Genomic DNA, 24,966 nt, shown 5'->3' on the forward strand with positions numbered 1-24,966 from the left:
CATTATTTAGCTGCAAGAAACTATATTGTCGTTATGACTGTAAAAACGCTCATTAGGGGTTTTTAGCTTTCTATGAATTCAATAAGGTTTCCAGTTTTGATCAGTGTTATCATTTTTTTTTAATACGTTGTAACAATGAAATGAAACCACACCATCTATGTAATCAAGTTGGACATTCACATAATCCGGTATTAATTTTGACCTTAATTACCACACCATCTATACTTAATTATACCTTGAACTAAAATTTTATAATTAACGCTTATTTATTTTAGTAATTTTAGTGCGCCACTTGAACTTTAACCTATAAAAAAAAAAAAAAAAAAAATGAAAACTGATCCGACTCAACTCATCGAAGTATGGACCCAAATTAGGTTTAATAGTACATCGTACTCGGGACAAACAAACAAATCTTAAAAAGAGGCTAGTGAGTAGAGCTGGTTAATTTTCAAAGATGAAAGAAAAAACTATTTAATTTCCAGTGTGCTTTATATTTCAAAAAACTTATTGAGATTTTGAAAGTTACGTCTTCTGAGGAAATATGAAATATTCGTATATCAATAACGCTAGATTTCTTAGAAATAAAAAAATTAATGGTGACACCTTTTAGAATGAAAAAAATACAATAGCATTTAATAGTCACAAAACCAATAACACACGATTTTATTAACATTCACAAACATATAACAATAAACTGTATTTTATACTAGATAACATCATATTAAGCCTCTAACCCTGATTTTGGATTCCAAATCACAGTGACACACTCTACCTAAAAATGGCCAGTTTACAAACTAAACACAAGATCATGTTACCATCAAGATTCAAACCATAGAAAACACAAGTATGCGAATTGGTCAAACAAGTGTACGTGGGGCCTGTTACATAATCACTATTTTGATCAATGTAAGAAATTTCTCCAAAATTCCCAATAAGATAAACTCGACGAAGTACTTTGCTTATATCCCTCTCTCTCTTTTAGTTCTTACACACATCAAACGATTCTGTTTTGACAAAAAAAATACCAATACATATTCATTGGATTTCTATAGAGGAATTTATCGCTAAATGCTGATTCCGGAATTATGTTTCGATAGTCGTTTTCTTCAGTTTTTTTGTTAGGCTTCACTTTATTTTTCAGACAGAACAAGGCCAAGAGTTAAAGGAACCACACTTGTAATAATGAGGTATATATAGTGTTAACAGTTTTATCTTAATTTGCAAATCTTATAACAATAATAGCAAGCATGCATGTTTCAACAAGTTTAACAACTAATCCCTTTTAAGGGTACAATAATAGTATATCACAAAAGATCGATAAGTCTATAGTTTACTTCATTCATAAATTAATTTCTTCATAACCTCAATAACTTAAGCGGATTATTTAAGGCAGGGACTTAGCCATTTGTCTGAGAAGAAACTTTTGAATCTTTCCCGTGGATGTCTTTGGAAGCTCCTCCTGAAAAATCACTTTCCTTGGCACCATATACTTGGGTAACTTCGCCTTACAAAACTCCCTTATTTCCCTCTCAGTCACCGACCCGTCACCGTTATTGTCATACTTCAAGCTCACAAAAGCACACGGTGTCTCTCCCCACATCTTATCCGGTTTAGCCACCACCGCGGCTTCCTTCACAACTGGATTCGTATACAGAACCGTCTCAACCTCTGCGCTGCTTATGTTCTCTCCTCCGCATATGATCACATCCTTTGACCTATCTTTAACCTCCAAGTAACCATCTTTATGTATAACCCCAACGTCTCCGGTGTAGAACCATCCGTCCTCTCTCATACACGCCGCGGTTCCTTCCGGGTCTTTGAAGTAGCCCAGCATAACCGAACCACCTTTCAAAACGATCTCTCCTACAGAAACGCCGTCGTGCTCCACGCTCTTCCCGGTTCTCGGGTCTCTGACATCGGCTTCCGCAAATCCGATGGTTCTTACTCCTTGTCTTGATTTCAGTCTAGCTCGTTCTAATGGCTCAAGATGATCCCACTCAGACTTCCAAGCACATGACACCACTGGGCCTCCGGTTTCTGTTAAACCGTATCCATGACCGACGTTGAAACCTAGGGACTCTGCTCTTGAGATGATGGCTGCCGGAGGTGGAGCTCCGGCGGTCATTACCTGTTTTCATAATTTTTTTAACTTCATAAACCCTAAAACAGAGTTGGTTCATAGTCCTCTACATGATTAATAAGAAACCAAAGTTTGACGATAAACCAATAAGAACCAAAACATCTCTTAATACCTGAACCGGGTTCTTGAGGGGTTTACGAGAGGAGTAGTTAGTTAGCATGTTGAGAACCATCGGTGCGGCACACATGTGTGTCACGTCATGCTTATCGATCAAGTTATAAATAGTAGGCGCGTCGACTCTACGGGTGCATACGTTGGTGGCTCCAACGGCCGCAGTACCCCACGTGTAACCCCAACCGTTGGCGTGGAACATCGGTAGAGTCCACAAGTAAACCGGTCGGTTTGGTAAAGACCAGTCAAGCGTGGAGCTAACGGTTAGCATGAAAATTGCTCTGTGGCTAAGCACTACTCCTTTGGGGGAAGACGTCGTTCCAGAAGTGTAGTTGAGAACCATTGGGTGCCATTCGGTTTGAGGACGGATCCACTTGAATCTTGAATCTCCTCTCTGCATGATTCCTTCGTATGTGTCAAGAAAATCCGATGCGGCCGAAGCTGATGAAGAACCGTCCTCTTGATCATCCTCGAGGAGGACGAGGTGAGGTTTCTCGTGTTGTCCAAAGAGCGATACTGCTTCGAGAACTAAGGAGATGGAGTTGGGGTCGACGAAAACGAGTTTGGATTCACTGTGACGTAGGAGTACAGAGAGTGCGTGTGCGTCTAAACGCGGGTTGATGTTGTTTAAGATGGCTCCGGATTTGGGACAGCAAACTGAAGCTCGTAGACGGAAGGGACGTTGGGGCCCACGACAGAGACGACTTGGCCTCTGTTAATGCCGAGAGAGGAGGAAGTCAGAGCGGAGGCGATTCGAAGACAGCGGTTATGGGTTTCGGACCAAGTGTAGACGGTGTTTGCGGTGTGGAGGATGGACGGACAGTCACCGTAGACGGAGGCGGCTCGGTCTAAGAAGCCGAGGACGGTGAGAGGTGTTGAGTTCGAAGGGTGTGGAAGTAACAGTTCCATACTTATTGATTTTTGTTTATGTTTATGTTTTTATTTTGGTATATGGGTTTGTGAAAACACTCTCTATAGGGGTTTGTATTTATAGAAACCTTGAAAAAGGTTTTAACTCTTTGAAGGTGTTGGAGACTTGGAGTTTGTCATTTTTTTTGGGTAACTATAGTTGATCACTTATGGCCCACGGAACCAACTTGATCAAATGAAATTAACAAATCTTCTATAGTTTCTTAACTTATAATATAATAGTACTAAATTTGGCTAATAAATTAGAACAAACTCTCTATATTCCTTTTAACCAAGAGAAACATTGTATATTGGTTAGTGACGTGAGTCTACAAAAAAGGGAGGTGGGCACTGAATAAAGACAGAGTTTACCAACTAACAAAATTTGGACCAAACGAACTCTATTTTTACTTCCAAGATTGTGGCGACGAGTTCTTGGTTTGAGCTAGGGTCGAAGACTCTCGAAGGAGTTAACTTAAACAATTGTTCTTCTATTCGTTCCGAAACTCCTTCTAAACTAATAATACCTTGGATTTTGATAGCTAAAATAATATTGGTATGTAATAAAAAAAAAGCATGAAAACAGTATGTAGTAGAAGAAGATTGTAGTCAATAATGTGGATTATGAACGTTCGGTAATGTTCTCTAGTTCCGTGGCGTTAAAACGTACTGTCCCCATTTTTCAGATATTAACACCGACCGGCCACATCCATCCACCATATTTTCAATGGAATTTTCTCAGGGAACAAAAAATGCAAACGACAATAGTTTAGTTTTCATGTGGATATAAATAAAAATCAATGAAAAATATCATAAAGTACAGTCTTTTGATAGTAATGACAAAAACAAATTTAATTTGTTGACTTTTTGTTTACAAGTATACAAGTTATGGCTTTGCATATGTAACATTTTTCTTAAAAGATAAAATAATATTGTTTTGTGGTAGAAAATATATGATTTAAAAGATAAAAAGAAGATTTGTACCCACACCTACTTTACCTCCATTTTCTTTCACTTTCACCTACTTTCTACTATTCTTATATTTTTTCAAGGTTTTTGGCTTATGTGTCATTTTTTATGGCAAAACTGTCCCTCTATTCTTTCTCTCATTTCTTTTCTCTCTTTTTTTATTGTTGTTAACACTTTAAATGGTTATCATAAAACAAATTATCTATTTATTTATATATATTATGTTATGATTATATATTTTGTACATTTTAAGATACATATTGCTATATTTTTTTATAAATTTTTAGATTATACAGTATCCATTTGTCATTGAACAAATGTTCAATGATAAGTGGTTAATCAATTGCAATATTATGTTATGTTATGATCTCTTTGCAAGGTTAATGTGTTACCCAAAACTCAAAGAACATAAAAAAAGAGCTTATGATGATTAGTTACGGACCTTAACTCGAAAAGAAAAATAAACAAAGTTTAGTGGATAAATAAATTATGGATAGGTGTCCATGGATTCATTCAAAAAAAAGTAAAATTTTCCAAGGTTAGTCTCTTTTCCACCACCAATTCGGAATGTGCGGCAATAACAAAGTATATTCATACATTAAGACTCATGATTTCCATCCAAACCCATCCATTTAACTTTGACCACATATTCATTAACCCTAATTTGTTGACATATGTTTGTTGGACATGAGCACATGCTTTCTTCTGCTATGATATTATTTAGTTTAGTTTGATCGCTACAAATGATAACCATATGTACATGGTAGCATAGATACCATTGATGTTTTGTTCATACATATTCTGTAGGTATAGTATTGTTATTGTGGGATATCATTTAGTTTAGTTTAATTGCTACAAATGATAACCATGTGTACATGGTAGCATAGATACCATTGGTGTTTTGTTCATTCATATTTTGCAGGTATAGTATTGTTATTGTGGGGAGAAATAAATAGATAGTGGAGGAGTTAGCATAAATATCATAGAAAGAAGTTTTTTCATCATTGTGTAGGAGTTAAATTTAAAAATTTTAATTACAAAAATTAGTAACTTGTTTATTATTTTCAGATAGCTTAACATATGTTGTTAATTTCTCGTTAATATATTATGTTAAATATGCGACATTAAGTGGCAGTTACTTTTTTTTTTTTGGTTTTTTTTTACTTAAATTTTTCTTAAATGTGTATTTCGATTTTTTTTTGTTTTGTAGAACAGAAAGAACGTGCTCTTTCGTTTACCTTTATTTCTTTTTTTTAGCATTGTACATGTCTTTTTTTTTTGGAAAATAAACATATCAATTAACGTGATTTTATTTTTATCGGAGCTCTAATAGTTTTTGACGAATAGCTTTTTTACAGTAATTAATAAGTTTGGAAAATAAATAATTTGTAACTGATAAATTTAAAATATTTTTGTGAAAATATATGGTGGAACACGTAGAATTTAAATTCATGAGTTGTTTAATTGAAAGTGATTTTAGGACTCTTTTAACTAAGATCATGAGAGGTGCGGTAGAGTAATTAGGATTTTAAAGCATAAATATAATTTGTTTTGATATATTTTGGGAACTAAAAAGTAATAATTGTTTTTTACGGTAAATAAGATATCTGATTTTTTAGAAATAAATTGTGACTGTTTCCCTATTTTGTTTTTGGATTTTTTTTGTTAATTACTAAATTATGAAAATAAAACCTGATTTGAAGAGAGAGAGAGGAGAGAGAGAGAATAAAAGGAGTTAGAAGGAATGAGAGGTAATAGGTAATTAAACTTGAGAAAAATATATAAATAATAGAAAGTAAGTGTATTTTGGACAAAGTGGGTGTGGATGCAAAATTAGGAATATAAAATGGTCTCTCCATGTATGGATGATGATGTGGTTTGATATCATCTATAAAAGGAAAAAAACAAGAGTTCAGGCGTAACAGTATTTTTCTTTATATATATAATTGAGGATTGATCAAAAATTGCAGTCTATATATAGATATTTTTCAGAGTCGTAAGCAAAAGTCTATATCAATGTAAATGTTTATAGATTAGTTTCATGCAGCAGGTGAATCGAATTTGAAACGTGTTAATTTCTCACGGTCCGTCTTGTTACGATTAGACAATATCTTGGACAACGTAACATTAATAATTTAATATAAAGAAACAACTTTCAATTATATATGTTAATTTCAATCCCCTAAAGCTTGAATTCAGTCTTTGGAAAAAAAAACTATGAAAATTCCACTCAAACAGTCACCGTGATGTTATTAGATGAGCGATTGAAACTCTAGCTAGTTCTCTCCGTTCAAAGATTGGAGTATCTTTAGATTTACAAAAAGCTTGTTGCTTATACATAAATAAATTTAATAAAAATAAAATATATCTATAACGGACAATTCTTGGGTTCATCCCTAAGGATGAATCACTCTTATTCACCCTCTTTAAATTAAAGAAACAATTTTTAATTAAAGAAATAAATTCTGTAGATCAATCAATTTTAAAATTATTAATTTAAATATTATATTACAGTTTTTAATTATTACATTTAAACCCTAACCATTTTTTATAAACCCAAACCGACATATAATTTTGTTTAATTGTAAAATCTAAAACCCTAACCACTATTTTATAAACCCAAACCGACATATAATTTTCTTTACTTGTAAAATCTAAACCCTAAACATTCTTTTATAAACCCAAACCGACATATAATTTTGTTTAATTGTAAAATCTAAACCCTAAACACTCTTTTGTAAACCCAAACCGACATATAGTTTCATTTAATTGTAAAATCTAAATCCTAACCACTCTTTTGTAAACCCAAACCGACATATAATTTTGTTTAATTATAAAATCTAAATCCTAACCATTCTTTATAAACCCAAACCGATATAAAAAAATTTAAAATTACAAATTTAAACTATAATCCTCTATTATAACCCAAACCGACATAATTTCCTTAATAAAAGATCTACATAATTTGTTTCCTTAATTTGTATTGTCTTTTTATTTTAATTTTGATTTTTTTTAATATGATATGACATGACATATTGTTGTATTCTGATTGGTTAATTAAGAGGGGGTGAATGAGAGTTGTTCACCCCTAAGGGTGAACCCAAGAATTTTTTATCTATAACTATGATATAGGTAAAAAAAAAGACTAATATAGAGTAATACTTGGGTTCAGTCCTAGGGATGAAACTCTTTATTCACCCCATTGTAAAATAAGGAAATAAAATCTGTATATATATTATTATAAAATTAGAAACATAAACTGTTCTTTTATAAACCCAAACTTACCTATAATTTCGATCTAATTGTAAAATCTAAACCCTAGCAATCTCATTTGTAAACTCAAACCGACATATAATTTCGTTTTAATTATAAAATCTAAACTCTAATTCTCATTTATAAACTCAAACCGATATGTAACCTCGTTTAATTGTAAAATCTAAACCAAACCAATATTTAACTTTCTCTAAATAAAAGTATACAGAATATTCTTCCTTATTTTGTTTTGCTTTTTAATTTAATTTTGATTTATTTTTAAATAAAATATTAGATAAAACATTTTGATTGGTTGAGAGGAGAGGTGATGAATACAAAATATTTTTTTTTAAAAAAAATAGAAATCTGATTGTATACAGAACCGCGCCTCTCAACCTCTCCGCTGCTTATACAAAAAAAAAAAAAGCGATAAGCTTTTTGTTATGACTGCAAGAAACTATATTCTTGTTATGACTGAAAACACTCAATAGGGGATTGTATTTATAGAAATCTTGAAAAGGTTAACCCTTTGAAGGTGTTGGAGATTTGGAGTTTATGTCTTTTTTTGGTAACTATAGTTGATCACTTATGGCCCACGAAATCAGCTTGATGAAATGAAATAAACAAATCTTCTTTAGTTTCTTAACTTATCATAGTGCTAAATTTGGTTAGTAAATAAAAAGAATCTCTCTATATTCCTTCTAACCAAAATATATTGGTGAGTGATGACGTGCATGAGTCTATAAAAAACGAAGATGGGCATTGAATAAGACAGAGTTTACCAACTAACAAAAGTTGGACCGAACGAACTCTATTTTTAATGCTTCTAAGAATGTGACGACAAGTTCTTATTAGTTTTGAACTAGGGTCGAAGACTCGAAGGAGCTAACTAAAAAAAAATATTTTTCGTTCCAAGTACATATATATATACATATATGTATGTATGTATTGTTAAAGGTTAAGACGATAGGGCCTTTATGCATGCAGCACGTACGGGTACGTCAAATAAAAACTAGAAATTTAATTCTGGATTTTCACTCTAAAATATTCTTGCTTGATATTTTCACATATGTTAATGTTCTGAAAGGAGCATATTACATTATTGAACTATTAGAAAACCTTATACAAATTTTAGCTGATGTTAGCATTGTTTTAATTTCTACTGTCAACGTCCACATGATGTTAGTTTCTGCGTACGATTATCAGTACACATTTGTGAGGATTGGGTGAGCGACTTGCACTTGGTGACATTTATGAGTGAATGATGACTGTTATGTTTTGATTTGTTTTCTCCACAAAACTAAATATCTAGATATGAAATGACTAAACCCAATCGATTTTACTTGTGATCACTTGAAATGTTAAAACAATCCTATGGTACTGATTGGTGAACTTAAACAAAGTATTACAAGTAATACAGTTTTGAATTTTTACCAATCACACAAAAATTACCAAAAACTTTATTAAAAGTGTTACTCTCAGTTTTTTTGGTACAGTTTTCACGTACAGCATTTTCTTACAGCTTTGCACTATTCTGTAACAGCTTAGAGTTTCTGCTTACAGCTTTGGCTACGTTACCAATCGGACCCATATATGTTAACCATCTTTACAGATTATCAACCATAATTATTTTGATAATACTGTCATTTAACACTAATTTGAACTCTAAAAATACAAGATGAATAACACATCATCAACAAACTCTAGCTTTTAAATCATATATTGTCCACCAAAACAAGATTATTTTATCTTGTAAGAAAACAATTACATATGCAATTAGCCACTACTTGTACACTTGTACACATAATTAAATATCAACAAGTTTCGTCCCTACATTTTCAAAAGCTGAGTGAATCATGTGACACTGAGAGTGAGTGTACACTAAACATGTAAACCCGGAGAGATGAACATCGGCAGTGGATGGTGAGATGATTCAATGTAGATATAAGTATGGGTAGCTTAGAAGTTAGATCCATATTTATTGAATCTCTGCATCACCCAACACATACGGATCCATTAATTTCATATGCATAGACTCAAATGCTAATGTCCTTGCCAATTTTAGCATCATGAAGATATTTCTCATTTGAGATGGAAACTTTTTAGCTTTTACTTGAATAGATACTAGTTTCCCACATGGTCTAGTTTCGGTTAAAAAGGTAACATATGTCATGTTCGTAAAATAAATACACATGGTTATCAAGTTCTGTAGCATCACTGACATTAATGTCCTTCGAATTTAAAATCTCATTGGAAATGAGATAATTTTACTAAACCAAGCAAAATCTATATTTTCCTGTTGGTTTAACAAGATGAGAGAAGCCTTAACAAAGTTTCCAATTAGTATACAATCATGTGAAACAAATATTCAATTCATAATCTATGGTATTAAGCAGCACAGTATTATATACGTTGAACAACAATGAAATAATAAGCAGATTACAATGAAACTGTTTAGAAAAGAAAAAAACAGATTTTCAGCTAACCCAATGGGAGACATAGATATGGTAGTACAGATCTTGACAATGATCATACGCTGAACAGTTTCTTGCGCAACCTTTTTTCCACAAGACTTGAAAAGTGTAATAGATTCTGTATATTTTTTTAAAAAATGTTTTGTTCTTACATATATATATATATATATATATATATATATGTGTGACATGGATTCCCGAGTATAGAACTATTTAACCTTGAACAATATGGTGATTCTTCTACGTAATCTCATGTGAGCATACCTCATCAAAATAGATCAAATCGAAGAAAGAGAAGAAAAAGAAAGAAATGAACATAGTCACACTAACTTAACTTTATCCACAACTTCCATAACTACAGCTTTATGCTTTAGATCGACCTAGACTTTTCCTTTCTCTGTTACCGATGTTGTAGAGCGCATCAATTCCACCATATATAGCGAGGAAAAAAAACAAAAAGATTATCCACTTCATCATCAGAAGCTTATATATGCTCTTTATGATCCAAAAATTATAGACATTTTTTTTTTTGAATCATACACATGACTCAATATGTCTTTCTAATTGTGGATAAATGATAAAATTGAAGGGTCAGTTTCCTTAGTAGTGGATTAAGTTAGTGTGACTAATGTTCATTTTTTTTCCCTTCTTCTCTTTCTTGGATGTGGATTATGTTAGTGAGCTAATAAACTGATCTTGCAGGAAGAAGAAACATATATCATTGAGAGAATGAACGAATCCCTCTATGAAAGTAAGTTTTCATTTGCAAATTTGGTTAAAAGTCATATATTATGTACCTAACAATGCTAGTGGTTTTTCCATGGGTTTGAAGGGTTATTATATGACTACTGAGAAACAAAATAATCAAACATTCAGCTAATTGGTGACAAGGATATGCATGGTTGGTCATATCGTCACAATGATCGCACCCGAAACTAATTTTTTTGTCACAACATTTATTTCCCCCCTCCACATGGCTTAAAATTGTCATAGATTATTTTATTTCTGAGGTTTTTTTGCTTTCATATGAAACTTGTGTTCCCTAGTATATAACTGTTTCAAGTTGAAAAATTTGGAAAAGAATCAACACAACTTTTAACACATTTAAGCTTAAGCTGGAATAAAATAACACACTGAATAATACATGTCCAATACCGATGGCTTAGTGAGAAGAGCCATTCATTACCAAAAGTTGCTCGCAGTAAAATACATAGTTTACACATTAGCACATCACAAAATTATACATACTTCACAGTTTTTACGCATAACTCATAAAACATGGAAGATGATAGACTGACTATACACTGTACACACACACACACACACACACACACACACACACACACACACATGTTACATGTGTATGTATTATCATATATATTATTAGACATGTAAGATCATGTTCTTGAATTCTTCAAAGTCAACAAAACCATCAAGATTCTTGTCATGAACTCGAATCATTCTCCCACAATCCCACGCCTTGGCCTCCTCTTCAAACCCTAGTCGTTCCAACACATCACGAAGCTCCTCCGCAGATATATAACCATCTCCGTTCACATCGAACACATTAAACGCCCTCACGATCGCTTCATCATCATCAACAACAACAACATCATTATTGGTATTCGTTCCTTTGCTAGCTAAAACGGTGTCGTGGTAGAATCGAAGGAACTCGTCTAGATCGAGGCTCTGTTTTCCTACGATCAGTTCAAGATCGTTCTGAGTGTGTTCTGCCCAACCGAGTTTCTCAAGAATCCAACAGAGTTCGTCGAGAGTCACAAGCCCGTCTTGGTTCTTGTCGAGCTGCTTGAACATTCTTCGGAGATCGTTTGTGCTTATGAATGAAGAAGTACAATCCATAGATTTGTCTCTGTTTCTTCTGATAAAGAATTCAAGAAGGGTAGTTTTTGGACCTTTTTTAATGTGGTTATATTGGTGAAATGGGTAGAAATAATCTGATAAGACTTTAGAGAAAGGTTCAATCTTTATCGTCTATAGACGTTACACACGTACAGCTTTCTATATATATATGATGAGTGTGTACGGAAGAGATTAGACGGAGGAAGTTTCCCAGAAATGGGAAGTGAAAACGACTAAAATTCTGAAAAAAGGACGTTTCTAGAAGAAAAGTCATATAAAATTACGACGTTTATCTAATATTCTTGATGTCAAACTAAGACACAAGGCTAATTTTTTATATGGAAAATTAGATAGTTTCTGACTCGACTAATTATGATCTTTGATTTTTTTTTTGTGGTTGTTGTTATATTGATCATGAACCGTAAAACACAAATAAAGAATGGTAAGAAACTTACCTTGGTGTCTATCAAAAAAAAGAAACTTGGCTTGGTTACCAATTCACTTTCTGTTATAGAGAAGTCTAACCTAAATCACAATCTTACTGTCAGAAAAATTAAAACACAATTTTGCATATTGTGTGATTAAGAAGAACATTTGTATCATTGAAGAGTTAATTGCGACGAGTACTAAACTAAATTGTAATAACGTAGGACTTTTTGGATATGTAAAATAGAGTGGTGTCAGAAGAAGAGTGGTGTCATAATCTAATTTTGACATATGGAAGGTTCGGTCATGTTCTCGAGCGTCGTGGCGTTATCGTACGGTCCCCAATTATTAGATATTTATCACCGGCCAGGCCACATACTTACATGCTCATCAACCAATTTTTCTATTTCCCGGTGACCAAAAAAAAAAAAAAAAAACGACCACAATTGTATTTATAATTCATGTGGATATAAATAAAAATCAATAAATAAGAGGGAAACCATATTTATCATTTCATCTCCTATCTCTAGAATAATTTTTCATTTTACTATATTAGTAGCAAAATAATGAACAAAAACCTAAGCCCAATAAGGGCCTTATTTATTATCTGGGCCTTAAATGAAGTCATCGGGTTTGTGTTAAATAAAGACAAAACACAATTTCCCAAAAACAATTGGCGCTTTATTACTGACTGAGTGACTCACTCTCCTCTACAGTGAAGTTGGAACGTGAGCTATGGTGGCGAGATGTTCCGATGAGAGTAGCAATTAATTAGGGCTTCTCTTTGATCGAATTTGGTTAGTGATCCAATTCCACTCTAATAATATCTTCTTCTTTTTCGATTTTTGATTAATTGTGTTGTGTTGTGTGTTCTAACTCTCTCTCTCTCTCTCTCTCTCTACTCCTGCATGCGCCAGTCGCAACGAGAATTTCTGTGTTTGAGTGGTCACTGAATCGATCTCAAATTTTACTATTTTTAGGATTTTAAGTCAATGCAAGTGTAGGATTAATTAGTCTCTAAAATGTTTAATTTTGCATCTTGAAATCTTGTTTTCTTTTTTTGTTTTTTTTTTCCCTGGAATCTGCTATGAATTCAAGTGAAGGCTATATGTCGATTTAAGGAATCTGATTGTTTTTGCTTGTTTGTTTTATGATTTAAGTGATTTAAGATGAGAAATTTGATGAATTCTGCTGCTGCCGCTGCAATGAGACCTGTGAAGGAGGAGTTTGTGACGATAGACTTAGACGATGAAGATGAAGATGTTCTTTGTGGTGAGGTTAACGTGGAGTGTATGATGGATGCTGAGGAACTTAATACTTCTGATGATGATGGTGATGATTGGGATACCAAAATTGATCATCAGTATATGAAGTTGTTGGATAGTTTCAGAGAATATGGGAATACATATCTGAGTGATAATCCACTTAGGTCTATCAGGTATGAAGTAGATAACGGAGGATACGACATTCGCAGATTCGAAGCAGCGGTCACAAAGAAAGATCGAAACACTGTTCGTGTTGTGACCAAGAAGAATGTTGAATCAAAGCCTCATCATGTTCAAGCAAGCTCAAGGAAGACAACAACGAAAGAAGCAGGTTCAAGGCAGAGAAGAGAGAATAGTGTGGCTGAGAAGAGTGTTGAAGCAACGCTCATTAGTACGAGTCATGTGAAAAGTAACTCTCAACAACAACAACATAGTAGTGGTAATGCTAGCGAGAAGGAAGAGAATTTGGAGGATCACGATGAGAATTACAAAGCTTATCTCACATGGTTAGTGGAGAATTTAAAAAGCTCAAGAACTAGACCTGAAAAGGAGATACAAGTAAAATGCGAAGAGGAGGATTATGCAATGTCTTTGTCTGATTCTGATTCTGATACTATTGTGGTTGGAGATCGTCCATTTCTGGATGGAGAGGATTCTCCATTTGTGCCATCCAAAAGTTATAAAGTGGTTGTATGTAGCATCACATTTGCTTTTTTGCCTCAAAAACAATTCCCTTTTTTGACACTTTTTGTTGTTGTGGTTGGAATGTTTTTTAAGGATTTGGATGACAAGAGAAGTGATGAACGGAGTTCTTGGTTTAGGAAGGAGATAATGAATGTTCTGAAGCAGCCATACACTGTAACAGAGCTCACGAAACTTCACAATGAAGCATCGGTGCATAGAAGGTCAACCCGACACATAGAACTACGAGATGGAACTGAGTTTAACTTTAAAACGAAGAAAAAGAGACCTTCATATCTCGACGAGTATCCAGGTAAGTTACCAGACAGAAGTTGGCATATATGTTCTTGGACGTTTATGCTTTGCTTAACTATCTTGTAGAATCAATATTTTGAAAATTTAAAAAAATAAACTGAAAAGGCTATCTCCTGATTCCAAACAAATGTGTTAGGGAGAGTGTTATTTACCTTCGTATTAAGTTTTGCTTTGGTTTGATTTCGCAGACTTCAAAAAGGAGTATCTTGATTCTTTACATGAAGCTGATGAGCGTAAAGCTCTGAACCTGTTGCGCGGGTTTATCTTTTATTTAACGGTAAGTGATCTCGGTTTATCTTGTCTTTTCAATCATTCTACAGAGTAAGGATACTTTGTCTGCAATTCGTTTAATCCTGAAAACTTGTCTTGTTGCCACCTGAAGTTGTCCATTAGGGTCATTTACCATCCTTATTTGATCATTACTATATACAAAGTGATCAGTTATATAAATGAAAGAATCGATTGCACTATGGATTTAAACATTTGATGTTGTTGTTTCGCAGAATGTGGTTCGTGATGATGCATTCAAACCATGGCTTGATCATGAATGTTTGAAGACCAGATGTCTCTGACAAAAAAAAGAGTATCAGCACTTGGAGTTCTGACACAAAACTAGTATTTCCGTTTTCATGGAAAAATAATTAGGATATGCAAAGACCCTTTGTTTCATGAAATAAGTTCTGGCATGACTTGCTTTTATTTTGTGTAACATTAGCCTCACCATTGTGTTGTAGCTCAAGACTCAAGACTGGCCCAGTGGCATCAGGTTCTGTAATGTGATTATCTCTTCCATAACTTTCACCTGCAATAAAGCTTCCAAGTGGACTTGTTGAAAAGGAAACCTGGATTCCAAATGTTGATTCTCTGTCACAAATAACTATGTACAATTCTTCTCTACACAACAACGTATATAATAGGGGTTGACTATAGCAAATTCCTCTCAAGTTAGCAAGGCCAACAATTTTCTTCCAAATATCTCCCATTACCACTGGACATACATCTTATCAAACGTTGATTAGTAAACCAAAAATTGCGTGTTTACCATTGATCCGAATTATAAGTTTTGACCAAACAACTCAATCAAACCCCCTCTCAATGAGTAGAGGAGGGTTTTGAAAGTATTTAGAATCGACAATCAACTCTCAAATTAACCCGATAAAATCAGTTTGAAAAAAGGGGATGTATTGTTCTTGAGGGTTGGAGGAAATTGGAGCAAATCAATCATGTAAATTACTGTAGGTGATAAAACGAACCAGACACAAATAAATCTAGGGAACAAGATGGTTTTATAGAGAACAAAAAGTGACTTAACATTACCTGTTACAAACCTGTTACATTAAAAACAGCAAAAGCAGAAACCAAAGACAACACAGAACCAGACGAAAACAACTAAAACATTCAAATCACGAAAAACTAATAAGGAACAACCATCCTCCACCACCGCAGCCGTATCCTCCTTTACGTCTGCCGCCAGGCCCACCACCATGTCCCTCCGTCCTCACTTCTGTCACCACCTTTGCTTAAGTAACCAGCACCGCTGTATCCTCGTTTGCATCTGCAGCCACTTTCACTCCGCTCTCGTGTCTGCCTCCACTGTAGCTTCTGCCAGCACCGCTTCTGTATCCTTCTTCGCGCTGCCGCCACTACCTCCGCCTCCATAGCCACCTCCACCACGGCCTCTTCCGCCACCACTTCCTCATGACTGAGCTTTGTCATAGTGAAACTGCGACCTTCGAGCTCTAGTAGATTTCTCATCCTTAAAATGTGATGAATCTGAATCCCCTTGATCCTCCAGTCTCACGATCATTAATGATCTGTGAACAATAAACGAAACAGATCAGGAAAAAGATTCAAGACAGTAGATACAAAAGCGTGAAATCTACAAAGAAAATATTGTGTAGAGGTTGATAGATCTTGATTTGTGTAGAGGTCAACCTCTACAAAGAAGGATACAGAGAAAATATTGTGTAGAGGTCAACCTCTACAAACAAGAAGACAACATATTAGAAATTAAAGGACGTGTAGTTTCTTTTCACAACAGAGATAGCTTACCATTGTACTCAACAAAACAAACTGACAAACTGATGCTTTTTACTGCATCAGAGCTACTGGTCTGATTAGATTGTATATTGAAATCGGTGAATCACTATCACGAGAGATAGATTGCTCGGTGGCTGGATCACTGTTATCACAAGCTTCATATTCAGTATTGCCAAGAGCTATAAAATCGAGGCCTTCCATTCCGAAAACTTCACTATCAGTAGAACATCTATCGAATACCATTGGCTCAGACTCGGAAAGGACATTGTGAAGTGAACCAAAGTAACGTCCACGGGCATTTTTTTGTGATGGTTCGCTTGGTCTTTTCCTCTTTCTTTCTTTGCTTTGTAACTTGGGGTGGTGGAGCTTGCATTTCGATCCTTTAGAGCATGATCCAGTAGCTTCAAAAACCGGGCAGATGTAGGAATGCTTCTTCCGGCACTGTTATTAATATGTAGAGACAGTCCGCAATCATACTTCATCAGGTGTTTGTGACCCAATTGAGAGGGAGAAGTAAAGTATGTGACATAAAGCCAGAGAAGATCTGTTTCCCTTATACTCCTTATGGGATAAGCAACTTAATATGCTATTAAAGTCGTTAACGAATTATACAGAGGTCATCACTATAAGAGTCACTAGTAGTGCAAAAAGAAAGGTGCATATGCATGTCAACAAGGAATGGATGCGCCAAGTGCAAACAGTGCAATGTATATTAAGGTGATAACTTACCTCGTCTCCATCTGAACAGTATCCCTTTAAAAACCCATCACATATAGCGGCGGTCGGGTTGACATGCACATGTCTATATGGACATGCCTCATTGTTGCATAGGCCTGCGTTATAGTTATTAGTATTGTGAGTCACGACAAAGGGATCTTAGTACAGTGGAAATTCTTACCTTGCAGAAAATAAGAGCAATCAGGCATCCTTTCTGGAATGACCTGTGGAAGAAATACGTGATCCAGTTAGAAATTTCTGTGAAGCACAATTCTGCAGCAATGACTTAGTAGGAAAACCTTGTGGGTCAATTTGCAATTTGCATTGGCACACAATCCATTCAAAAATTTGGTGCAAACTGCAATTTTTGAGGAGTCATGAACATAGGGACATTTTCCGTCATCTTTGTTGCATTTCCCAAATCTTGTGAAAAACTGGCAGTACTTTTTCTTTTTAGCCAACCGCAACCTGACATTGTGCAGGCTCCATCTGACTTTCTCATTTGCCAGCACACGAATTCGTTTCTTTGGATCTCTGACAAGCTGGTTACCATTTCCGAACCGAACATATCTACATAATACATTCAAATGTTTGATTTATGCTCCAGAATGTGGAGTAAAATGAATTAACAAATTGCAATGAGAATTACATACTCTTCATTGCCGATCACCAATCTCTTTGGAATAAACGGTCTTTTCACACCCTTTCCTTTTTCAGAAGTTCCAGCGCACGGTAAATCAACATCTAGCAAAAATTCATGTTTACGCTAATCAGAGATACATAAGGCTAAGACTTATGCAACTAACAGTTTCAAGCCTAGAGAGTTCTCATATCCGATCAAAACATTTGTTGAGCATCATCAATCACCTAGAATAAGTGACCAGGATCTAATACGTGTGCGTGAGTGTCTGTGTGTGTCAGTCTTTGTTTATCCACATCACATCAACGATATCAAACTATAGCATTTATGTCTGTTTTAACTTAAGGATATCCTACCCGATATTCTCAGAAGGGTTCGTCTTGAAGAGTCCATTTTATAACGAAGGGAACCAAACCTGAAAACGCGCTCTCCTGAAAAATAGAAGTTGATTATAAATATACACTTGAAGTTTCTGGCACCATCACAAGAAACAGTAAGAAATATATTCAAAACAAAAGGGAGATGACGCTTCATAAGAACTTGTCAGGAGGCCTCCCCAAATATAGAATAATTCGTCCAAATAACTGGCCATAGATACCGTGAACCAACTTACGTGCCAGATGGTTTCTGCTCGTTGTCCTAGTATCAGAATTCTTCTCGCTTTCTTTCTTTGAGAATGCAGCCACAGCCAAGGTGGCTTCCTGTAGAAATATGAAAAAAGAAATAGTTGTCTACACCACTTTCAACTGTCCCAAAGGAGCAATTATTCATAAACATACGCAGAAGACATTTCAGTGAGGAAACTAACCTCATTAGCTTTTCTCGAGTCTCTCTCGATGGACTTGGACCATTTTAAATGCGACCCACCAATACTTAATACCTTGGATTTTCTAAGTGAATACCCATTAGTTGATCTTGTGTAAACTGTATGTCTCTTCCTCATCATTGATAACTTTTGGCTGAATATCAGAATGCCCTGTCATCAAGTTTGCAAACACACACAAAAAAAAAAGAGTTGCAGCTCAAGGAGTATATAAGCACTTTTAGATGCTAACATACCTAATGTTGGAAAAAGAACCATTTCGGTAAGCCGACACTGAATTCATTAATCTTCTCCAGTATGTCACTCTTTTCCAAGGAACAAGTTGTGGCAAAATCTTCTGATATCGCATGTGAGCTATGGGCTTTCTTGGCTGCTGATCATTTTGTGTCCAAACCAGAGAAAACTTTGATTGCTTATATGGTCCCATGCCAGCTGCCAGTAGAAAAGATTACTACATGTTTTACTTTTGTTATGATAAACGAACCGAATAACAATAAAATAAAACAAGCATATATGAAAAGGGAATCTGATATGCAACAGTGGACAGATTATTCTCGAAAAAATGAAAAGGACTATGCCAGAGCAAACAACTTATTCCTTTTCTTTTTCCAAGAAAAACCATCCACTGCTTAGGATCTCCTAACAAAACATGCATAGCAGAATCAATTTAAATATTCCTAATAAGATGTTGAACATGCGCTGAGATATTTTACTTCGCTTTACATACCAGAGTCAGAGAATGCTGAGCTAGAAGATCTTTCCGAAACCATGTTTGCAGCTGATCGTGTATCTAAAGCATCATCAGGCAAGGAAAGTGACTGATTGACAAAGCTCTCTGAATTTCTTACTAGCTGATTTTTACTTCGCTTAAAGTACCCATCAGAGGGAGAAATCTGGTTAATACTTACACCATGAATATCTGAAGCCGCAACCAACTGATTTGCCTTTCTCTTGACATATACCATTTGTTTCAAATTTAGAGAATCCAAGTTAGGCGGATTTCTCTTCTGCTGGCAATCTGAAGCGTAACCTGTCTGAATTAGTGTGTCAGATGTCTTGAATATATCCCCACCAGAGTGTGGAACATTAGCTTCTCCGGATGTAGCAGAATCCATGATAGACTCAGGTAAACCGGTGGTAAGGTGATCCATGCTGCAAGATAATGCACATTTTCCTGATGAAGTATCAATGGCATTTGATACTTTGGAAGTGCTGCTGTCTGAGGGAGGCTTTGACTGCTTCTCAAGAGTAAGTATTTTTCCATTGTTAACAAGAGAAGAAATGTTATCAACATCAACCATACTGGAAGATCCCGTGCTTTTGTCTTCGACAGTGAAATTATTAAACTGGATAGCAGATGAAGGCATTCCAAGGGCAACACCAGGAGAACCATGTGGGGGTTTTCGAAGAAGACTATTCCCTTTACGTACATAACTACTACTAGATTGGGCAGTCACTTTGGGAAAAATCTGTTTTGTAGGCAAAGTCGACGACAAAGGCTTGGCAGCTACAAAAGAAGAAGGAGAAGTATCGGACTTTCGATGCCAAGTGTGACGCTTCGTGATATGAATCGGAGGGTTAGCATTTTTCTTAGCTTCAGACACAACAGGCAGTGAACTGCGACAACTTTTTTGAGTAGGGTAGTTGGATTTCTTTTTCCTCTTTTCTATTTCATACTTAGAACTCATAGATGTCATACTTTGGAAATCCCGATGTGGCACAGAGACTACATGATCTTTAACATGGGTCAATGCAAATTTCACATCCGCATGTGAGTATGATCTGGACACACGTACACCTGAATCACCAGGAATTTCAGTTCCAGAAACTTTTCCATCAGATAATAACGCTTCACCATCACATATACCAGTCTGAGCACTGTTCAGTGAGTCATTTTCTTGAGAGCCAACATTAGAAGTTATATCAAACAGCTTCTCTATTGGATCACCATTTGGCTTCACAACTAAATCAAAATGCGCCAAAGAACTACCTGGCTGGGTTACCTCATGAGAGGTCATGATTTGCTCTTGTAAACGATCTAAAAGGCTATCTCCTTGTTGACTCTCTTTACCTTTGCTAGTTTCATTACTTGGAAACACTGAATCTCCACTACCAGCGATAATATCAGTTCCTGGAGTTCTGTGCTTCAAAGTTTCATCAACCATGGAAGCAACATGAATTTCACTCCGTATCTTTCTGCACTGCCTTGGCGAGCTGGGTAGAGAATCACATGGAAACACTGAATCCCTCCTAACAGCAACAATATCAGTTCCTGAGGTTTTGTACTTAGAAGTACCACCAGAAGGCTTGGGTTTCTCTTTATCTTTGCTATTTGCATTTACCACATGAACTTCACTCCGTATCTGCCGGAAGTTCCGCCTTGATGAGCTGGACAAAGAATCACATGAATGCATTGAGTCCCCACTACCAGCAATAATATTAGTTCCCGGAGTGCTGTACTTAGAAGTTCCACCAGTTCCACCAGAAGGCTTCGCTTTCTCTTCTACCTCAATGCTTTCAGCACAATCATTTTCCTTATGCATGATGGCACCTTGAGAATCACTGTAATTAGCTTGAATAGATGTTTTGTTTTGTATATGTTCATTCACTACCACCAAGGGAGAAATATCACAAGGACTAACAGAACTATCGGATACTAAGTAAGAACTGACCTTTGAAGGATCCTTTTCCAGATTTTTATCCGCAGAGAGATTCCGGACAGAACCAATTGCACCAGATGATCCACATTCCAAACGATCTTCAGGAAACAACTTGCATACTGTTGTACATGGTTGAATTTCTTGGAGACTAGATTCAGTATCCGCAACTGTTTCATTACCAGACATACCATTCATTCCAACTGCAGGATTTGTTTCAGTTATGAAAGCAGACAAGCTAGGTAATTTATCACAAAATGTTGCAGCACTCTGGCTAACGCCGCGCTCAACAAGACTCTCACTCGCACAATCAGTAAGATCTTTGCTAAGAGAAACATTTGGCTCCGATAAACAATCTTTCAAATCTCGACTATCTGTACCATTAAACTGATCTACAGAAGGAATTTCTGGAGGATGATGAGTTTTCGAAACCAGATCTTCAACGCGGACAAGTCTCTCAGTACTTACATTTTCCATACACACCTCAGATGGTACTGCCATAGCTACATCTGATTCATCACTATGCGAACAGCCATCAGTCTTCTCCACAGGCAACACATTTGATGATCCCTTTACTGTAAACTTTGTCAGAGATGAAGAGTCGTTTACACACATCTGTTTACCTTCATCACTGTCCATATAGTCAACCATTTCTGCAGCAATATTAAGAGGCGTAGTTTCCATGTTTTTTTTTCTGCTAACATTCTCAATCTCAACTGATAAATTAGCTGACTTTTCGCAGCGACGAGGACTTTTACTTTCCATCTCCGAATCTACACTCATATCAGGTGACTCGACCACAGTATTGATAAGCGTCCCAACAGTACAACTGTTAGCATTAGCGAGGCCCCCTGAAGAACTTTTATTGGCATTAGCAAGATCAATTGAAACATTAGCATTATCCAGAGTGGCAGGGGAAACCAGACCCATGTGGAGACCCCTAGAGGAGTCATTTTCAGGAGACAAGAAATCTACATTTTTATTGATCATCTTGTTGTCAACTTCGATACCACCAACATCTGACTTTGCTAACACCTGACCAACAGGATCGTCTCTATTAAAATAGGTGGATGCATTTACAGATGAGTTCTGAAAATCCTTCTCTTGATAACCCAAAGATCCATCAGATGAACTAATAGGTTTTCTTACTTCATACCCAGTATTTACCTCCATCATTGGTAAATTCCTTGATGGTATACAGTCCATGTCCTCGTCTTCACAATGTTGAGACCCAACACTGCACATGGGCTTACCAGCAAAATGAATATCTCCTTCAGAACACCCAGAAAGATCAACGGCTGTTGGCCATGATACAGGTACTTTAACAGGAGACATATTGATTTTTGTCTTTGTCTTCATGATTTCATCCTTCTCCATGACCTTCGAGATGAGAGCTTCACCAGTGCTCGTTCTGTCCAACACATCTTCATGGGACTTCATTATACTTTGGTTATCAATAACATCTGCCACAGCGGAGCAAGCTTCTATATTGCTATCATGTTTCCCATTAATATCATCCTTGGCCTCTACTTTTAAAGTCTCAAAATAACTAGCGGCCTTTTCTGCAGCATGTACATTACTACGAATTTTTGCTTCACTACCATGAGTTGAAGCTTCAGGATCTGTATCAGAAATTCTGACTTTGCTGTCCTGAACGACACCATCAACAAACCTGACTTGGTTTAGCTTACCTCCGGAATCACTGGAAGCTTGAATTGAGGGATTGTCAGGCTCTTTTTCAATTTCAGATGCAGTAGTTTGCCTACTAGACTGTCTATAGCCCTCAGAAACCGATGCCTCAAATGACAAATGGGTTCTCAACATTCCATCTCCTTCAGTTAATGAAGCCTTTTCATTTTTTTCAGAAAGCAATGCTCTTTTAGCTTTACTAGACCTAGGTGTCACAGACGTGCCGGAACGGATACCTGCATTAGCAGGTGATGCTACGGGCTTAGCTACCAGAACGTTCGATTTAAATGAAACATCAAGATCCACTGGAGTTCTACCTCTTTGCTTCTCCACCAGTCCACGATCAGAATGACCCAAGTGTTCCTTACCCCTATACGAGTTAGAGTTAAACCTTTTCCCGTTATGATGATTATGTTGCCGAGACCGATCATTCTCTCTGCTGTTTTGATAGGATCTTGGAGTTTCAAGCCTTAGCAGAGCACTCTTCTTCTGGGTTTGTTTCCTGGGTGTTCGATTCAACTCATTGCTCTCCTCTCTTCTTCCACGGTCAATATAGTGTTCTATCTCAGAATGATAATAATCATCCTTTCTCCGGGGATGCAGAGTCCTCCCTCCATTACGCGCTTCATCCCATCTCTGGTTTCTAGTCCCCTCATGGCTTGCGGATGACCTAGTCATATTGCGACTGAATGTAACACTAACACCATGTCCTTCACTGCCATAACCAACACTTGGAGGTAAAACCCTATTTCCCTCATCTAAACCCCTAAAATATCTACCGGATTCTGATTTCAACTGACCACGGTCTTGATAATTACCCTCTATCCTTGTGGCTCCAGATTCTTTTCTAACATATCCAAGATTACGAAACTCACCTTTAGACCTAGAACTACCATCTAAAGCACGATTAGTGCCAACACCCGAAGAATCCCTGGACGAGCGGCTATAGTCATACTGATAGTTACGGCCTATTGGACCATCATCCACTCGGATTCGACCCTGAGAAGCATCCACTGTCCATGAATCATGCCTTTTTTTTTCATTGAACCGAGCCCAATCAGTCTGAGCAATATCTCGCGATTCCGTACACTGGATACTGGATGACAACGGCTGCGATATCCTTTGAGGCTCATAGCTAACTTGCTGAGGAATGTATTGAGGATGCTGCTGTTGCTGTTGGTGCTGCTGTAACGGTGGTGGCTGATTTTGCTGCTGAAGCGGCGGCGGCGGATGGTGAGAGTAATAAGAAGAAGAAGGCGCCGGATTAGGAGGAAGATCTTGGCGATGATGAGAGTATTGTTGGTGGTGGTAATCCTGACGCTGACCATTGCTCTGGGTTGATAGAGCATAAAAATTAGGGCTATCGGGATGAGATTGAGGAGGAGGAGGTAACGGCGGCGGCGGCGGAAGGAGAGGAGCAGAAGAAGGATGCGGAGAGTAAGAAGAATTCCATGGATCGTAGGTAGGATTGTAATGAGAAGAAGAATCCATGGCTGATTGAAATTTTCAGATCTTTTTGGAACCGCGTCTTCTTCTTCTTCTTCTGATGACCGATGACGATAATAAAACGCACGCAACAACACGAAAACGGCGATAAAAATAGGATTATTGTACACACGAATTATTATAAAAAAAAATCTACTTCTCGAATCGTCGAAACGCGGCGATTTGCGGCAAATCCGGTTTTTATATCTTCTTCTTCTTCTTCGTTGCAACGTGCAGACTCTTGTTTTCCCCTAATCTTATTGGGCCCATTTATGGGCCGAGTGAAGTCAATAAATCATATTCGTTGTACTTCATCGTGTCCGTTGCTTTCAAACGCAGATGAACGTTTCATATAGGACAGGAAGATACTTATCATCTTATACCACAGAATAGATTGATTGACTCAGACTTTGCTTAGAGTTGAGATAAGATTGCCAAAATCTGTTCAAGATTGTGATAGGCACTCTGACGAATAAACGCTATTATTATTATTTCAACAAGATAATGTAATGT

General features: G+C 36.4%; 2 protein-coding genes and 2 pseudogenes across 9 annotated transcripts; 1 reads left to right on the forward strand and 3 right to left on the reverse strand.

Moving 5' to 3' along the window:
* Positions 1 to 1,206: 1,206 nt before the first annotated feature.
* Positions 1,207 to 3,212, reverse strand: LOC104740848 (putative acyl-activating enzyme 9; annotated as a pseudogene). Its single transcript, XR_015579422.1, has 2 exons — positions 2,253 to 3,212; positions 1,207 to 2,128 (listed from the first exon to the last, which is right to left on the reverse strand). The product of XR_015579422.1 is annotated as a putative acyl-activating enzyme 9 (transcript).
* A 7,736-nt stretch (positions 3,213 to 10,948) lies between these two features.
* LOC104740849 (putative calcium-binding protein CML44 pseudogene) lies at positions 10,949 to 12,009 on the reverse strand (annotated as a pseudogene). The gene has a single exon (XR_015579484.1). The product of XR_015579484.1 is annotated as a putative calcium-binding protein CML44 pseudogene (transcript).
* Positions 12,010 to 12,770: 761 nt separating this feature from the next.
* Positions 12,771 to 15,238, forward strand: LOC104743436 (uncharacterized). Its single transcript, XM_010464520.3, has 5 exons — positions 12,771 to 12,938; positions 13,302 to 14,096; positions 14,184 to 14,400; positions 14,591 to 14,679; positions 14,906 to 15,238. The coding sequence occupies exons 2-5, from the start codon at positions 13,311 to 13,313 to the stop codon at positions 14,972 to 14,974; spliced, it is 1,161 nt and encodes a 386-aa protein (XP_010462822.2). The 5' UTR covers positions 12,771 to 12,938; positions 13,302 to 13,310; the 3' UTR covers positions 14,975 to 15,238.
* A 431-nt stretch (positions 15,239 to 15,669) lies between these two features.
* LOC104740850 (uncharacterized protein At1g21580) lies at positions 15,670 to 24,771 on the reverse strand. 6 transcript variants are annotated; one of them, XR_015580104.1, is made up of 12 exons: positions 19,531 to 24,769; positions 19,350 to 19,412; positions 18,859 to 19,054; positions 18,608 to 18,758; positions 18,413 to 18,500; positions 18,156 to 18,230; positions 17,813 to 17,903; positions 17,459 to 17,729; positions 17,341 to 17,383; positions 17,172 to 17,275; positions 16,455 to 16,883; positions 15,670 to 16,216 (listed from the first exon to the last, which is right to left on the reverse strand). XR_015580104.1 is itself a non-coding variant. In XM_010461563.3 (12 exons), exons 1-11 carry the CDS (start codon positions 24,457 to 24,459, stop codon positions 16,494 to 16,496), a joined length of 6,438 nt encoding a protein of 2,145 aa, XP_010459865.2. In that variant the 5' UTR covers positions 24,460 to 24,771; the 3' UTR covers positions 15,670 to 16,216; positions 16,455 to 16,493. The 6 variants fall into 6 exon arrangements, 3 of the variants coding, with proteins under 3 accessions (XP_010459865.2, XP_087340715.1, XP_010459864.2); XM_010461563.3 differs by having other exon boundaries at positions 19,350 to 23,204; positions 23,286 to 24,771; XM_087484589.1 differs by having other exon boundaries at positions 19,350 to 21,184; positions 21,295 to 22,401.
* Positions 24,772 to 24,966: the final 195 nt, after the last annotated feature.

Source organism: Camelina sativa, chromosome 14, assembly GCF_030686135.1.
Source record: "Camelina sativa cultivar CO46 ecotype springtype chromosome 14, ASM3068613v1".
Classification (NCBI taxonomy): domain Eukaryota; kingdom Viridiplantae; phylum Streptophyta; class Magnoliopsida; order Brassicales; family Brassicaceae; genus Camelina; species Camelina sativa.

Coding starts and splice junctions, on each gene's coding strand:
- LOC104740850 (XM_010461562.3), bottom strand. CDS start 24,459: ATGGATTCTTCTTCTCATTACAATCCTACCTACGATCCATGGAATTCT. Junction 18,501..18,607: donor ACTCGAGAAAAGCTAATGAG/GTTAGTTTCCTC, acceptor ATATTTCTACAG/GAAGCCACCTTGGCTGTGGC. Junction 17,730..17,812: donor TTGGTGATCGGCAATGAAGA/GTATGTAATTCT, acceptor TGTATTATGTAG/ATATGTTCGGTTCGGAAATG.
- LOC104743436 (XM_010464520.3), top strand. CDS start 13,311: ATGAGAAATTTGATGAATTCTGCTGCTGCCGCTGCAATGAGACCTGTG. Junction 14,097..14,183: donor CCAAAAGTTATAAAGTGGTT/GTATGTAGCATC, acceptor ATGTTTTTTAAG/GATTTGGATGACAAGAGAAG. Junction 14,680..14,905: donor GGTTTATCTTTTATTTAACG/GTAAGTGATCTC, acceptor GTTGTTTCGCAG/AATGTGGTTCGTGATGATGC.